At 37.2% G+C, this 17033-nt stretch overlaps 1 protein-coding gene across 2 annotated transcripts in view; it reads right to left on the reverse strand.

Annotated features, from left to right (window-relative positions):
* LOC109036802 (organic cation transporter protein) overlaps window positions 1-17033 on the reverse strand; it is a 108995-nt gene that overhangs the window by 908 nt on the left and 91054 nt on the right. For both annotated transcript variants that reach the window (XM_072299656.1, XM_072299657.1), the window contains 10 exons: window positions 11038-11321; window positions 7528-7644; window positions 6085-6185; window positions 5313-5467; window positions 4635-4803; window positions 4045-4174; window positions 2882-3071; window positions 1557-1685; window positions 614-813; window positions 53-183 (listed from right to left, as the gene is read on the reverse strand). In XM_072299656.1, the coding sequence (XP_072155757.1) occupies window positions 53-183; window positions 614-813; window positions 1557-1685; window positions 2882-3071; window positions 4045-4174; window positions 4635-4803; window positions 5313-5467; window positions 6085-6185; window positions 7528-7644; window positions 11038-11321 (1606 nt within the window). The remainder of the gene's footprint in view (window positions 1-52; window positions 184-613; window positions 814-1556; window positions 1686-2881; window positions 3072-4044; window positions 4175-4634; window positions 4804-5312; window positions 5468-6084; window positions 6186-7527; window positions 7645-11037; window positions 11322-17033) is intronic.

A 17033-nucleotide genomic window follows, 5' to 3' on the forward strand; every position in this document is an offset into this window, starting at 1 on the left:
TAATTAAATAATTATAATCACTGCAGAGTGCCTAGAAAATAATGATACTCACTTTGCTTCTTCTTCCAACTCTTCCAAAGTACTGGTGAGCCCTTCAATTTCTGGTAAAAGAAGCACGGATAGTCCTCCCATGACACCACAAAAGCCAAGAATTATCCATGGCAGGTTTTTCTCCACGTTTTCCTGAAACACATTTTGAAAGAATATTTTACTGGTTGCTGTTACACTGATTGTTAGTGAAGTGGGTTTCTCATCAGTCCATGAATTCTTGTGAATTTCTACAACATGACTGCCCTTTCAGATGTTAGGTATGCTCTTGCTGTCTTTACATCTCTTTTAATCCTTGATATTAAATTTCAATTCCGAAATTCTTCAATTTGCGGTACTCTATGTGCATAATACATCCCTTTCTTGTCATGAAAAATAAATGTTCCATCTTGTTACACTTTATTAAAAGAAAGACGTGCATATTTTTATTAAAGTTATGAAATCTTGGTCAGTAAAAATAACAATATCAATGCCTACTGGATTGAAAATTTAAATATCTCTTACGTTCTTTCATCATTTTGTAGTTTTTATCTGCGTCATACATTTTACAGCACAAGATACTTACTGTTTCCCATAAGAATGGAACGATGATCAAAGCGATTCCGGCAGGAATATTGGACATCCCTACGCCAAGATTCCGTATGACCGTTGGGAAAAGTTCTGCCGTGTAAACCGGCATTATCACATTCGAGGCTGATATTGAAAACTTCCCGAACATTGCCATCGTGACGTCCATCCAGTTTCTACCGTCTCTGTTACCTGAAACTATCAGCGATGTTGATGTAAACGATACTGATATGATTGAGATTACACAGCACAAATGGAGTCTCAAATTCAAGTTTGAGAGGAGAGATGAAAAAGAAATCTCACATCGTGAAGATTGCTGTATGGAAGTTGTTCCAGTTTTCACGATAACTAGGAACGCTCTTCAAAAATTTTGGAAGAAAGTATTCAATTCATCTGATTAAAGCAAAAAAGTCAAACCTGCACTACCTGGTGCCTGTTCATTTCGTGACAGACCGGCAAAACACACAAAGAATGGAAATTCTGTTCATTTTTGACACCAAATTATTTTGGTTGAGGTCCAGAAGTTTTTGATTACGGAAATTGAAATTTGGTTCTGCTGCAGTGCAAAGCTTAAACGTCGTTCGTTTCTGTAAAGCGAGTGTCTGAATGATGACCCAACGATTATGCAGAAGTCAGGAGTTTACCCTTGAGTCCGCGGTTTACATTTCAATTAAATATTATATATTCACTGGAAAAAAACACATTGGATCTAGAGTCCAGACTCTTGAAAATATTGGCAAGAAAAAATACTCTCGATTCAATCTGATTTTTGCTTGAATTAAAACAAAATCCGCTTAAATTAAGAGGCATGGTTCTTGATTTAAGCTAGATTCTGATTGATTCAAGAGTACTTTTTCTTGTCGATGTTTTTAAGAGTCTGGACTCTAGATCCAATGTGTTATTTTTCCAGTGTTTAACTTGAAGTATACAAAATAACTTACAATATGTAACGACGGTCATGAGCAAACAAGGGATTCCTGCTCCTAACATAGTGTAACTGAGAGGTTTCCGCCTCCCGGTTCGCAATAAAATGAATATACTTAATATTATGGCGGGTAACTCCACAGCGCCTGAAAATAGATATCAAACAAATCTAGCAATGAAAACAAGTTTTGACATGAAAAGAAAGAATCTGAAAATGAAAAAGTGTCACATAAACATAAAATATAAAGGGCATGAGGGACATGCATTAGTTCCCTTTATTCATTCGATACGTTGAAATTTAAACAAAAAAACAAAAAAACTCTTTGATATTTTTTCCCGTCTGTACTTCCCCTATCTTGCAGTATTAACTGTGACTATCTAACGAGGTGTTGTGAAATGTAATAAAAGTATCAGAAAAAAATTATCTTAAGTGAAAAGAGTATTTTTTTTGTTTTTCTCAAAAATTTCGAGTTAAAAATGTGTTTTATGATTGGTTATAAGGGGACTGCGATTAGATGCGACTATTTATGAATTATGCCACTCAACACAAATTCGTTCATCTTTGTATTCGCTGGAGAGTCCGTTTCTTGCATTCACATCAAACTGACTAATATAGTTAAATAATGAGAGGTCAAAGCTCTACGTGTATTGAGACGATCTCAAAAATAAAGGAACAGAATTATGACAAATATTTCTGAAAAGAAGTGTTCAGGACATGTTTTTAAAATATGATTAACCTTTCGTTCTTGCCATGCAAATTATTATACGCGTATCCAATCAATACTACGTGTATCGCTCAACACTGGAAGTAATTGGTACAAACGCAAACGAAGTTTTAAGCACGTGGTTTTATATTTGGATCAAATTTAGCTCAAAAGGAAACAGTGCGATTAAAGTGTTGTAAAAATGTTGCTTCTTCATAATTATCTGAAGAATCTCGCAGAAAAGCTAATACATTTTGTTTTTCACCAGAAGATTGTTAATTTGAAAGGAAAATAATTGTTTACATTTTAATACTGTGCAATACTGTACATACTTTGAGTACTCTTAAAAGGAAATAAAAAGTTGCACGATTTTGAGAACATTGTAATCGCATTGGTTCTTTTTTGCTAAATGCGGTCCATTTCGTCGCCCCTCTGACGTAAGGGCGTATCTCGATTTCCACGTGAACCCTGTTTTACATACAAATTCGTGCTTTCCAGAGCTCGTCCCGAAATCGATATACGCCCTTACGTCAGAGGAGCGACGATTTATGAACTATCTCATTTGTGTCTAAGCTCGCCAATACTTTGGTTTTAATCTACACGTGTTTACAATTTAAATAAAAGAATCTTCTACTTACCCGAAATGGCTGTATTAACATAGATATCGCCTAGTTTGCTAAGATTAAGAACGAGGCCGTAATACACGAGATAAACAGAGAACCATACGAGGTATAAAACTAAAGATATAAGTCTAATTTTCGGCGTTCTGTACAATTCACAGCATTGAACTCTTGGCGCGCCGCCAGATGCTTCTATCGCTGCTAAGCTCTGTGAACAGATAATTCAAAAAAAGATGTAATTCACCTAACAATCAAACCGGATTAAAGAAAAATTGCTAAATAATTGTTTGCAATGGTGCTATTTGAAAACTGATTCAATATTTTTGATCCAAAATACATTTTTGCTGAATACAAATGAAGTTTAGAAAACCATTGATGCAATTAAAAGTCATGAAGGTATTTTTTTGGATCTCAATTTTGCACGGTACTGCCGTTCTAAGGAAAAACGCCGTATGAGCCTTCAGGCGTTGTCAAATTTCCTCTGGCAAATCAAGAATTTTCAGGAAAATTTTTGAATATTTTTCTGCCAATTTCTCAGATAATTTTGTTTGTAATTTGATCTAAAGTGTCTAAAAATTTTAAGGGAAAATATTCATTATTTTCCTCAAAACTAAACATTTTATCCAAGGAAATTTTGCAACTCTCGAATGTTCGTACGGTGTTCTTTCTTAGCACGGCATAGTAGTATAGAGTTTCCATATATTTTTCAGCAGGTATTCGCACAACAGTTGAAAATCCTTCATTTATGAAGATACGCAATTTTAGATGCTTCAAGTGTTAGTTGTGTTGCCTCTCATCAAGGCGCTATGAAACTCGACGGATCATGACCATAGGACTCATAGTAGTCCTCTGGAAATAAAAAAGGAAGGAAAATACATTCCAGAACGGTAACAAAAATTACTCTAATTATGATCATTGATGATTCAGTTTTTATCATAAGAAGCTATCAAAGCTATCGGGTGCTTCAGGTTAGCTCTTGTTTCAAATAGACGGAGAGTAAATAGACTTGCGATTTTACAATTTTGGACGGTACAACTTCTGGCTCATTGTCAGTTTAGAAACAACGTATGCACCATTCGATTTCCTATGCACATCTTTTTTTACACGAGATCCAGAAATAGTAGTTCATGAATGAAAAATGAAATCCAAATATTGTATAAATATTTTTATGCATAAAGTACCTGTTTCAGAATTTTATCCGTATTCGGAGGTAGCGCCGTTTGATTTATCCTGGCCGCATCCTCTAAAACTTCAACTGTTTCTTCAAGACGTCCTCTGGTAAGCAGCCATCTGGGAGACTCAGGCAGTATACTAAACCGAATTAGAAAAATGAAATGACTCATCGTAGAGTTAAGATACGGAAATTAAATGAGCACACAATGTTTGAACAAAAAAATTCTGATAAAATTATTTTCAACAACTATTTTCCCACTGCATGTACATCCAAACACTTGTCTCTCGAAAGAAAAAAACATTTCGCAGTATTCTAGGCAGGGTAAACAACAAGTCCCGCTACAGGCATCATCTTTGAAACTTTTGAGTGAAGTGAGGTAAAGACTTGAAATTTTTAAGTGCTCCTAAATGATACTAGGTAACAACTTGTGTCAACCTCCAAAATTTTAAAAGGACCAATCGAAATAAAAACGACTTTTAACTTGAGTAGCAATCAAGTATTTAGATTAGGAATTTCTGCTTTGAAATAAAGAACTACCCTACCGGTCCATTATTGAAAGAAAATCTCGATGCTAAATACCAAAAAGAAAAATCTTACCACCAAAGGCCGAGTAGAAGAGCACCTGGAAGAGTGATAGTCCATTGGAGCACTCTCCAGTCGCGTATGATATAACCAATACCAGCTATCATAATGTAACTGACAGGCAAGGGTAAAAGGTAACATACCCCACAGATTGTCAGCCATTTTCCACTTACAAGTTCAACACCTGAAATTTCCATACATGTCAGATAGTCATATTCACTTCTATATTTACTATGCAAATTACAATGACTCAATTCGCTTTTTTTTCTCACTTTCTTTAAAAATTTTAGTATTCTCTCAAAACATTTTCATTCTCATTTTATAAATCTAATTTATCTAAGTGACGTCACAAAAATTCCGACCAAAGCTGAAATTTATTTCGTTACAATTTTATTTTTAATCTGGGTTTTAAATCGGTTGCTCTGAATTACAAAGATTATACAAAAGATTTTTTCAGAAACAAACTTGATCAATCAAAAATACAGTCCCATTCATGTATATTCATAATCCGCGAAAGTTTTCAAGCATATTAGCGTTCTAAATATCTACGGACAGTTCTTGTTTTTTTTTTAATAAGTCGTTAAATGTGTGAGCTCAGAGATTATAGATTCATGAAAATTGAAATGTACATCCCAACAAAAAACCAATGAAACATCTTGCGAAAATCACTACTTTACATAAATGTTAACTTACACAGAACGAAGCCGGAAAATACGACATTGACACTAAAAAGTCCCAGGAAAAGTCGGAGGACTAAATATAGCGAGTACCAAGGACAAATCGCGACAAGACTTCCTAAAACAAGCTGCATCACTAGTGAGCCCATCAGCGAAACTTTTCGACCGAATCTGAAAGCATTTCAATCCAAATATTATAGTCGGAACATTGTGGTTGATTAGTCTAAATAACCCTCTAACAGCGTTTAAATACGCAACATAGCTGATCGAACACTATGCACGCTGTTATTGCTTTCACGTAGTTTTTTAGATTAATGTCTTACCTATAGAAGTACCCAACTCAGGTAGAAAATTTAAAACAAAAAAACAATTATACTGATAACAATTTAATATATACGGAGAAACAGTCGAAATTTGTAGTCATATACACATTTTACTGGAGCATTTCGTTCTGTACCCAAATAGATCCCGGTGCCATAAATGTACGAAACTTTTCTGGCCTTTAATAGGTAAACCATTGGGTTGGGCACTTTTTGAAACTAACAAACATTTGGGCCTATCTTTTCAATGTGTATTTAAAATGAAAAAATAAACAAATGAAGATTGAAGATGCGCATGACTCAAAAAAGTATAAAAATTGTTACTGCATTAAAAAGAATTTTACATTTTTCCGAGTTGAGCAGCTGAAGACTTTTAACTCGCAAGGCGATTTGAATAAGAATAATATAGTGAAACGAGCTTCAACGCTTTCATATTAATTTGTTACGAGTAAGACGTTTTGGGAATACCTGTCAGAGATGATGCCTAAAAATCCTCCCACAGCAACACCTGCGAGAAACATCATGTCGGCTAAGTTTTTTAGGCTTTTGTATTGGCACACCAAGCCCCACTGCAAAATAAAACAAATTCATGGTTCAGTTGACAAAGTCCCTGATTTTCCTGATAAATTTACACAAGTTATCACGGACGGACGTATACATTCTAACTAAGAAAAATGCGGGCGTTGAAAATGGAAAATACTATAGAAACATTTCTTTTTCATATGATTGGCTCAAAATTCGATATAAATATACGCATGAGTTCATTTGTGAAGAGTTTTGTAATAGCCAGTCATTTTAGAGGGACTGGTAGGTCAACGACTCAAAGTTCGTGAGAAGTAAAACCATGGCCATAAGTAGATGTAGACCGATGAGCCGTAGCATTCATCATGACCTGTCATGGTACTCTAAATACTTGCAAACAGTCTTTGATAAAACGAGTGTGCATTCATGTAATACTTTGCACTCCACAGTGTATTCTGATAAAAATCTGGGATCAAGATAGAAAAAAATCAACGTAAAAAATCACTGGCTTAAAACTTTGATTACAGAAATACGCTGAACTTTAACCTTTCACACATTTTGAGTAATGTCTTGTATTACTCAGGATACCCTCGCAAATGGCTAAGCAACTCTGCTTCGATGACCTTAGTGCGAAACCACGTATCTCCGTTTGCGACGCTGCAGAATTTATTTTATACTTTATTTTTTCTTCGTTAAGCTAATGAACCTAATTTCTTGATAACGCTCTTGATTTTTCCTCTCAGTAGCAAACTACATTAAGGTGATTTGTCAAGCTCAAGTGACGTGGTCGAACTGGCATGCAATACATCGCATCAATTAGGTCAAAAATCTCGGCAGATTTTGAATTTTTAGCAAAGAAAGGACGATAGCCCCTGCGCATGAACCTAAAGCATCATTCTAAACCCAAAAATTGGCAAAATTTAGAGAAATGAAAGCAGAACAGTGTTTGGAAAAAAACCTCGCATTCGATACAGATATCGATTTCTGTATCGAATGCGAGGTTTTTTTCCAAACACTTTTCTGCTTTCATTTCTCTAAATTTTGCCCATTTTTAGGTTTAGAATGATTCTTTGGGCTTATACGCAGGGGCCATCTTTCTTTTATGTTTGCTGAAAATTCAAAATCTGCCGAGATTTTTGACCTAACCAATGCGATATTTTGCATGCCAATTCGACCACGTCACTTGAGCTTGACGAACCAACTTAAATAAATGTCGAGCTTTAAAGTTGACATGTTTCTCCACAAAAAAATCAAATAGGAGCGGACATTTTGAAACACCGTAATGGAGATACGTGGTTTCACACTTTGGCCATCGTTATTATGAATTATACAATTAATAATCATTATATGATCACTCATTAAATTATATTATCAAGTAAATTTACGGACCTCGCTGATGACTGACGTGCCGGTGACACTCGTGTTGAACTCCCACCTCTCGCATACTTTCACATCCAACTCCCCGGTTCGATTGTTGAGCTCCTTGATATAGCATGGGTCCAGATCCTATGATAAAACGATACTATTATTCAACACGAACAATGCAGGATGTTATGAGAACAATTAAAAAGGTCAAGCTGGATATTCTGATCTTATGTGGTTTTAAGCCTCTGTCCTACAGTGGACCGAGTCAATAGGAGAGGTCGGACAAAATTTGAAAACTTCGAAGGCTGATACCCTCGAAAATATGAGACGAAAAAGTTTAAAAGTGGTTCCATTGGTTTTTTGGGGAAATTTCCTTTCAAAAACATCCCCTGAAATTGAAATTGTGACGAGAGAAACATCAAAATTTGTAATTTTAGTCAAAAAATGAATGTCCGACCTCTTCTAATAGTTCAATCCCCTGTGCGACGGAGCACAGGGGATCGAGTCAATAGGCGAGGTCGGGCAAAATTTGGAAACTTTAAACACTTATAACTCCATCCATAAACTTTGAGGTTTTAAAAGTGGTTCCATTGGTTTTCTCATGAAATTAACACCTACGTGCACCCCTTGGAATTTAAAATGTGACGAAATCAAAATCAAAATTTTGCTGTTTCGGTCAAAAGTTCCATGTCCGACCTCTTTAATTGACTCGATCCACTGTGCGCCCCTCCGCCGGCCTCACCGAGATGTTCTCATCGAAGGAAAAGTGAAACGCCTTCAATTAGTGGGTTATACTATTTTACGTACCCAAGAGCGTCTTTAGTTTCTTCCCAGGTAGAATGACTTATCTATCGATCTGCAAGAATATGATCTGTAAGAACAATGTCTTCGTGCAGGCTATTTCGTGGTTGTATTAATGCCAGAAGGAACTATGTAAACATTAATTAAATTAAAAGAGACTATGTTCATGGAAGTTGTATTATTCATGTGATTCCTTTTGATTTAGTTCATTTTTACATCACTCCTCTTAGCATAAAGAACTACGTCGTAGTGAAGCGCAGGTTTGAAAGATACTTTTAGGTGACCAGGAAAAGAGCTCTTTAAATTTGTCGGAAGTTTTTTCATGCAGGGGATGAAGTTTTAATTCGTGAGTAAGTATTTTTTCATAACTTGTAATATTCCCATTAGACACCTTTTGTAAGTAGAATTCAGAAAAAGTATGTCATGCGCAAAAAAAAAAAAAATACGATCTGTTGGCTTGCTTTGAACCACGACAGCTTTTTTGAACTTGAAGTTTAACGTAGACGTTTCTGTGGAAGCTCAAATTATAAGCCTTGCAAATTCAGGTTTTCAGTCTCCATAAAGAGAAAATGAAACTCCACAGCCACATTCTGGGAGACTACCGCATTTTTACCGTTTTTTTGCGCCACAGAGAAAGTGCATTTAAAAACAATGCTTCAGTAAGACCGCCTTAAAATTGATTCAGTGGATTTCATGCATTGCAGTTGAGCGTAGTGTATAATTATAAGTTATTTGAGACCTTGTCAAAAAAAAAAAAAAAAAAAAAAAAAAAAAAAAAAAAGTCAATTTCATAAAACCAGGGCGAAGGTCGTCCAGTTACTTTTGAATCCTCCCTTGTAAAAGGGGAAAATTCCAACTTGGTGCCCTTGACTCGCGCACATAGAAAAGGACATTCATACCATTTTCTCGTTCACCACGAACTTATTAGCATTTCAAGATGAATTCTTAACGCTCAGTGAATTGTATTCATATTATCTAAGGCCAATCATAAAATCACCCGACGAACTAGATTAATGAACGGTTCGATCGGTTTTCAAGCTTTGACAGCGAGCTCGGTGAGATACGGTTGTTTGTGTTTCCTTCGGAGAACCAACATCAAAAAGTGGTCGGCGAGTTTTCATCAAGACACCGGCAGACTGTAATGACTCTCGATTCAAGTTATTTTCAAACAAGTCTCCAGAGGCTTGCCTAGTGTGCCTCTCGTCTTTGATTGGAAATCAAAATCCCTCTCGCCGTTAAACTTCGGAGCCGTTTCAAGTTTTACCCTCAGCCTCGAATGCTTCCACAACGACGACTCTTGCTGCAAACGCTGCCATTGCATGGTGTTGCATCAATTATTTATGTTCTGTACGGAAACGGTTCCTTATCGAGAATTCTTCTATCTATCATTCGATAATACCTCGACATTAAATCTGCTGTGCTAAAAAAAACGCCGTATGAGCCTTCAGACGTTGTCAAATTTCCTTCGATAAAACCCGAATTTGCTGGGGAAATTGTGAATATATTTTTCTAAAATTTGCGGACAATTTCGTACGCAATTTAATCTAAAATATCTGAAAATTTCAAAGAAAGATGTGCATGAATGTCGTCAAAAATACATGTTTTATCAAAGGAAATTTGGCAACTCTCGAGTGTTCATACGGCGTTTTTCCCTAGCACGGCAGAAATGGTAACAGGACTTCCGAAGCATGCAGTTTTTTCTAGATTTTTAGTGATACTTCTAACATGTACGTAAGAAATCGAGCTTTAATTCGATTAAAAATTTGCGTAAAGATACTAACGTGGAGACTTTATTAAGTTCTGATAATTGTTTAGGCAAACAAGGGATAGCCAATTTCGTTTAAGTCCATGACTGTCTAGTTGCAGTTACGATCATTGAAAATAATTTAGGTAACTGAATGAAATGATACTATAAATGATAATATATGTATGTAATTAGTTTCTGCAAACTATAAAACTAGAGTCCCTACAGCCGAATTTTTAGTGCACGCAACAAGAAAATTTCGATCCAACTCTAGAATTTGGTAACTTGTTTCAATGATTTTTGGTTTTTTATATAATTATTACTCAAATCTGGTCAATTTTGATCAATTCTGGTCATTTCTGGTCATTATGTTCATTATTAGAAAAGTTCGTAATGACGAGACATCTTCAGACATCGTCGGAAACGCCCGCATCCGTCGATGAGCTCACCGAAAACGTCCGTTGATGAAGTCGTCATAGAGCCAAAGTATCGTCATTATGACTTTCCTGACAATGCTTTCTGATTGGCTAATTCATCGACCAATTAAAGGGTACATAGCGACAAGCACACACAAATCCCCTCATAGAGTACATAGAGTCGTAATGTAAATGGGAAAGCTGGCGCCATGTTCTGCTCGACGAGTTCCGAGCCCGGTGTGCGCCGAGTTCGGGTCACTTATTCGATACATGTTCGATCCAAAATGGCGGCGTGGAATACGTGGTGATTCCTATCTTCTTTGTATACATCGGATGGCCAGGTACCCGTGTATCGCAAACAATCGATCATGTATCGAAAAAGTGACCCGGCGTCACACAGGAATCTCGGAATTCGGGACCTGGAAAATGCTTAACAGTGGCGCCAGCTCTCCCACTTACATTACGACTCTATGTACTCTATGAATCCGCTTCGCTCTCAATGTGGTAAGAGAGATAGTAATATTGAATGGATACGAGTTAGAGAATTGATTTTTGAGCAATAACAAAACTTACACTCTTATCGGCGAAAACGGTGTTGTTACCAGCGCTGACACACCAGTAATCACTGGGGTCCAAGCTCTGGAAGGCGAAGGCCATTATGTGCCATGTGCAAGGGACGTTGAAGAGCGACAGGAGGACCGTCATCTGGAACTGCCATTTTCCGAAATCCCCAATCGCCAGCGCTATCGGGTCCGACTGCTCAGTTGTCTCCGGTTTCTTCGCCAGATCCGTCTGCGTTGTCACAGAGACATTCCCTTTCGAGTTCTCGTCCTTCTGCGACGCCGATGAGACGATAGCTGCAAAAATAAGAAAGATAATGAAAATAAAGATAAAAGCCAGAGGAGAATAAATAAAGAAAGAAATAAAGAGGACGGGGCGTCGAAAATGACACCGTCTTTGCCGCCATGGCCAAACAGCTTGTCTAGTATGGTCATGTCAACAGGATGACGGAAGAAAGGCTGCTGAAGAAGATTCTTGATTGGGTTCTCCCAAGGAGGAGACGAAAGGGACGCCCAGTGAAAGGGTGCGACGATAGAAGATTTTAGAGGAAATGAGGTAGTGCCAACACCTTACACTGAAAAAAAAAAAAAACTCCGGCCGCGGAAGCCGTACTAGCAGGCTATATAGACATAATCGTCCAAGTTCCGGGCTGAAAGGCGGAGAGTTCCAGTAGTGGCACCCAGATCAATCGAAGGTACGGCTCCAGTACCCGGAAGTTTCGACCTCTGAGTCCTGAACGGACGGTATGTCTGTATAGCCCTAACTTTTTTTTCAGTGTGGAGGGCTTTGCATGGATAGGGAGTTTTGGCGGCCAGGTGTTGCAGAGCGCCAAAGAGTGATATGAAAGCAGCTTTTATGTCTGTAATAAAAATAAAACATCGACACTATAGGCAAAGGTGATCAAAACCATCAGAGTATCTTACTCTTCAGTAGAAATTCATAGGAGTATAATGCGTAACGCATAATGCATAACTTAAACGCATAACGTATAACGTATAACGCATAACGCCTCGAAAGGTCGGACTGCGAAGCAGTCAAAGAGCGTAACCCTTTACCATCAAAAATATGACGATGCATGCTACCATCCCCGTTGCATTAAAGGACGAAACGCCGCCTCAATGCAAATAATAATTGTAAAAAGCTTTTAAGATGATGTGTCAAATCTAAAGAGATAAAAAGTGCTAATTGCATGTGGACTTTTTTGCCATACTTTTTTTAACGTGACTAACTTGGAGGCAGAAAATTAGGAGGCTACCCTGCGCTAATTTTGGATTCAATCAGACCAAAAACGCGTCTGCATTTGCCTTATGGACAGGTCGTAATTAGTGATATTCCCAACAGCGAAACTCTCAGGAAAAAGCTCTATAAGAGTTTTTCCCCCTTAAGATGAGTGTTTCTGTATTTAGAGAATGAGCACCATGCCCTGTGTCGTCATATTAAAATATCAACTCAGACAGAAAGCACTTGAGTGACCTTGAATCGCTGACTCAATGTAAAGTATAACTGTAAAAAGTTGTTAATATGGTATGTCGAATTTTTAGAGATAAAAAGTACTAATTGAATCTCGGATTTTTTACTCTGCTTTTTTTTTTAAAGTGAATTCTTTGCAGTTAAATGTCGGCGGATTTTTTAGAAACCATCCACGCTCTGTGAGCTCTCGCTTGCATACCATGCCCGCTAAATTGCAGTTAGTCACGTACCAGGTGGAAAAAAGTTGACTCGCTTATTGCATGTGATAATTTTGAAGGCGCTCGAATACTACAGAACACATAGACAGGACAGCGCGCGCGGCGCGAGCTGAAGCTTTCTGCCAGGACATCGATAAAGATATTGTGACTAACGTTTTTTCCTCCTTTTCAGGTATTTTATTTACTTGAACGAAACCTGTTAGTTTATATTTATGTGCACTATTTTGTTACCCTATTTTAATATTTTTATTATTTTGCTCTACCAGTTTACCATTCTGAAGTGTACACATCATAATCATTTGCGAGCTGTCGTTCCGAAATAAACTTCGACAATGTATTCATTAAAGCACCGTGTGTTTGTATATGTATCGTCTTCAAAAATGTTGGTGAAAAAATATTTCCACACAGTTTAGTCCAGGTATTAATCTCCAAGCCAGGTATTAACAAGTGCGCTTGATGATGATCGAATGCAAGAAAATCAGAGTTACGAAGTTATTCGAATATATTTTTGTCATTGAGTTAATGTAAACCATGAATACTAGTATCAACTTTGTGTGTTGATTCCCACACATATCGTTGTAAAAATCACGATGGCCACGAAGGCCACTTCCTGTCATACCTTTTTTTTTTCTGGAAAATTGGGCACCGTAATTTTTGAAAACTCACATGATTTTTCTCCTTTATTAGCTGAGTAGGTATTCTCTGTAAATCTCGAGCTCTAAAGTAGCCTTGATTTTCCTCGAATAAATAAAATAGTAGTAGAAATTTTGATACACCGCAATGGAAATACGTGTTTTCGCACTTTGGCCATCGATCATTTTTTGCGAAAAATTTTGGAGGTACAACTTGCGACGGGCCCCATAGAGTCGTTAGTTTGGGCATGTTACGGACAATGATTGAGCTATGTAGATTTGCTGATAACAATTGATAAAATAAAATAACGCTAACAGAAATACTGTTCAAAAACTCCGATATTTGGCAAAATTCATGAGATACTTTTTTGTATAAAAGAAAAGAAGGAAGAGACTCTTCAATACTTTTTTGCCTCTTTAGTACAGTGACGGCTATTGTGTAAATTCATCCAAATACCCTTATATTAAATCAAGGCGATTCTTGAGAAGAATGTGGCGACTCTGTCACAGATGACATGTGTCACTTCTAGATTTAGATGCAAATTAATGCAAATTTTCCTCGATTAAAAAAATTAGTCGAATTATTTATGCAATGTCTCACACATTCAAACCGACCTTCCTCACTACAGTGCGTTCCTTTCCTTTTTATCCTGCACTCTAATCGCATTCTCGTCACTGTCATTCAAAAAATCTTAGAATCGAAGGAGGTAAAGTTCACACCTCAGTGTGATGATCTAGTTTTTTGTCAGAGATTGAGTGTATGTTGAGAGGGAATTAAATTGTTCTCGCAATGTATCAGGACCTTTTTTTTGCATCCTCAGTTTCTTTGCCGTGCAATGAATGTCAAAATAATGAGTGATCGATGCTTTTAAGAACAGACAGGCGCGGTGGAAAATCTAGTAAAATTAATTATCGCAGTGCTTTATTAATTCTTAAAACGCACATCGGTGCGATGGCTTGATTCATACTTGGCCTTTATGCCGGGTGAACATCAATGTTGTTGTTTTTATACATTTACGCATAGGTGTTTTGGCAAAGCTCCTCTTCGTATGCTGGTATGTTACTTTTCAAACCTGCGTCTTATAACATCGTATTTTCGCTCTCATTTAATTTCGTCGCTCCTCCGGCGCACAGTGGATCGAGTCAATTAGAGAGTTCGGACATGAATTTTTTTCTAAAACTGCAAATTTTGATATTTACTTCGTCATATTTTCAACTTTAATGGGAGCTACTAGAAGAAAATTTCACGAGGAAACCAATAGAAGCACTTCCCACGTAGCATTTTTCAACCGAAAAGTAGGGATATATTGCAATTTTATCGGCGATAAAATCGCTAGGATCATCCACATCTGAGCGATTATCCTCGATCTTGTCGGGATAAAATCGCGATTTTTTCGCCCGGCAGTTTATTGCGATATTTTCGAAATAAAAATTGCGATAAGTGTCAATTTAATCTCGATCCTATCGACGAAAATTGATCACGATTTCATCGCACCAAAAATTGCGATGTGTAGCAATTTAATCGCCATATATCGCGATTTTCAATGCGATGGTATCTCGATATATTGCCACCGATATAATCGCGATAACCAACCGATAAAATTGCTATTTATAGCGATCACTGCTACTTGGGTTTTAGGACCTCAAAGTTTTGTATAGACGGAGTAATCAGCGTTGGAAGTTTCTAAATTTTGTCCGACCTCTCCTATTGACTCGATCCACAGTGTGGCGTGAGGGCGTATCTCTATATCCGTACGAGCCCCAAAAAGCATGGACTCATATGTAAAACAAGGCTCACGTGGAAACCGGGATACCAGTAGCGTGGCGTTAATTGCGATGTATCGATTATTATGCCATTTAAACCTATGATAAAGAATCGATTATTAAGGTGTTCGCTGCGAACACCCTAGATCCTTTTCCATAGGTTTAAATGGCACAACAATCGATATATCGCAAAGAACGCCACGCCTCTGCGGCATACGCCCTTACTCTAGACTTTTTTGTCTCGTGCAGATTTAATATATCTTAAGTTCTGTTGAGAATCTACAGCCACATGTACAATCAGTTTAAATTTCATTGCTCTCATACATCAGGGGGTAGGTATTTTCATGGCTCAGACTTTTCGGATTTGTAGGGATTAGGGCCATTTTGAATATATTTTTGTGGATCCACTCGTTAGTTACGTGAAAATTTGTCAACACTACCGAGATTTGAACTTGGGCCCTATTCTGCCGTGCAAAGGAAAAACGCTGTATGAGCATTTGAATGTTGCCAAATTTCCTCTCAGAAAATATCAATTTTTGAAGAAAGTCATGAATATTTTTCCTTGACATTTTCGGACTTTTTAGATCAAATTTCGAACAAAATCCTCCGAAAAATCGGAGAAGAAATATTCACAAATATTCCCGTAAATTCGTTGTTTTTCGAAGGAAATTTAGCAACGTATAATGGTTCATACGGCGTTCTTCCTTAGCACGGCAGTATTGACCTAGAGTCAGACGTGCTAATAGACCTGCCTGGATACACTTCCAAGCCTGGTTCCCAGTGGTAACGAAATATTCCTTTCTTGATGATGCTCAACAAATAAAAGAAAAACAAGTTCTGTATTCTCTACTCGTCAATACTGTTTGCACAATTTTAAAATAGAGAAAGGGGGTGAGAGAGAGGGAGAGGTGAAGGCATTCATTTCTAACAATTCTACCGAAAAAAATCCCTGAGAACAGATTTTCAAGTTTCAACTGAAAAGTTTTCCTTTCATGAAGTTATCGTTAAAATCTCATACTTGGTGTATTTCTTTCACCGAGTAAAAGTAGGACACAGGACACAGGTGTTTGCCAAAAACCTGATGAGCATTGACCTCCTCTATACATGTAAAGTTGTCAACTGAATTCGCTGTCATTCAAATAAGTTTACTTTTCACTATGGCATTGATTGCGCGAGAAGGTTGCTCATAATTGAATCAGTTTCTGTCAGACGGGCGTAAGTCCAAAAACTCATGAGTCCTAGCATCCTACGTGATCAACGACAGCCTGGGCTCATAAGTTTTGGACTCGCGCCCGTCTAACAGAAAAGTATTCAATTTCACTGTTTGAGTAATACGTCATGCATGAACTTCAGAAATTACGTATTCTTTTTAAACAAAAGAAAATAGAAGAATTGTGGCAGTGAAATGACAATCAGTTACATTTTCGTGACTGCTGAAATGAAGACGAAATGACATCACAGGAAATTATTTTCGGGACCACTCGGCCATATAGTACAAGTTTGCCACTTTATTCAATTAATTCCAGACATTCCTCCAGTTTCATAACCCCAAGTTATGAAATCAAGTTATGAGTTCAGTATGAACGCGAAACTGCTTCTCTTTTAATGATTTTCCGCTATTAAATTTCATGAATCAGACTGAAATTTCACGATACTCCGCCGCATTTGAAAAAAAAACTCGAAAAACTTGATGAAGAGTCATAAATGGAAAAAGAGTCCGAGTCATAAGTTTTCTGCTCAAATAACTCTACGAAGCCGAGGTAATTGTGATTTTTATAACGCTAGTGTGTTTACATCTTGATTCATGAGATTGGGATATATATTTAAATCTATTCGCAATTTTTGCCAGATTGAGAAGTAAAATTGTGTGCAGTCTGGGGTTTAATAAAATTTTTTCATAGAGAAAAAAAACAAGAGGGGGGGG

This window comes from Bemisia tabaci, chromosome 4 (assembly GCF_918797505.1).
Source record: "Bemisia tabaci chromosome 4, PGI_BMITA_v3".
Taxonomy (NCBI): Eukaryota; Metazoa; Arthropoda; class Insecta; order Hemiptera; family Aleyrodidae; genus Bemisia; species Bemisia tabaci.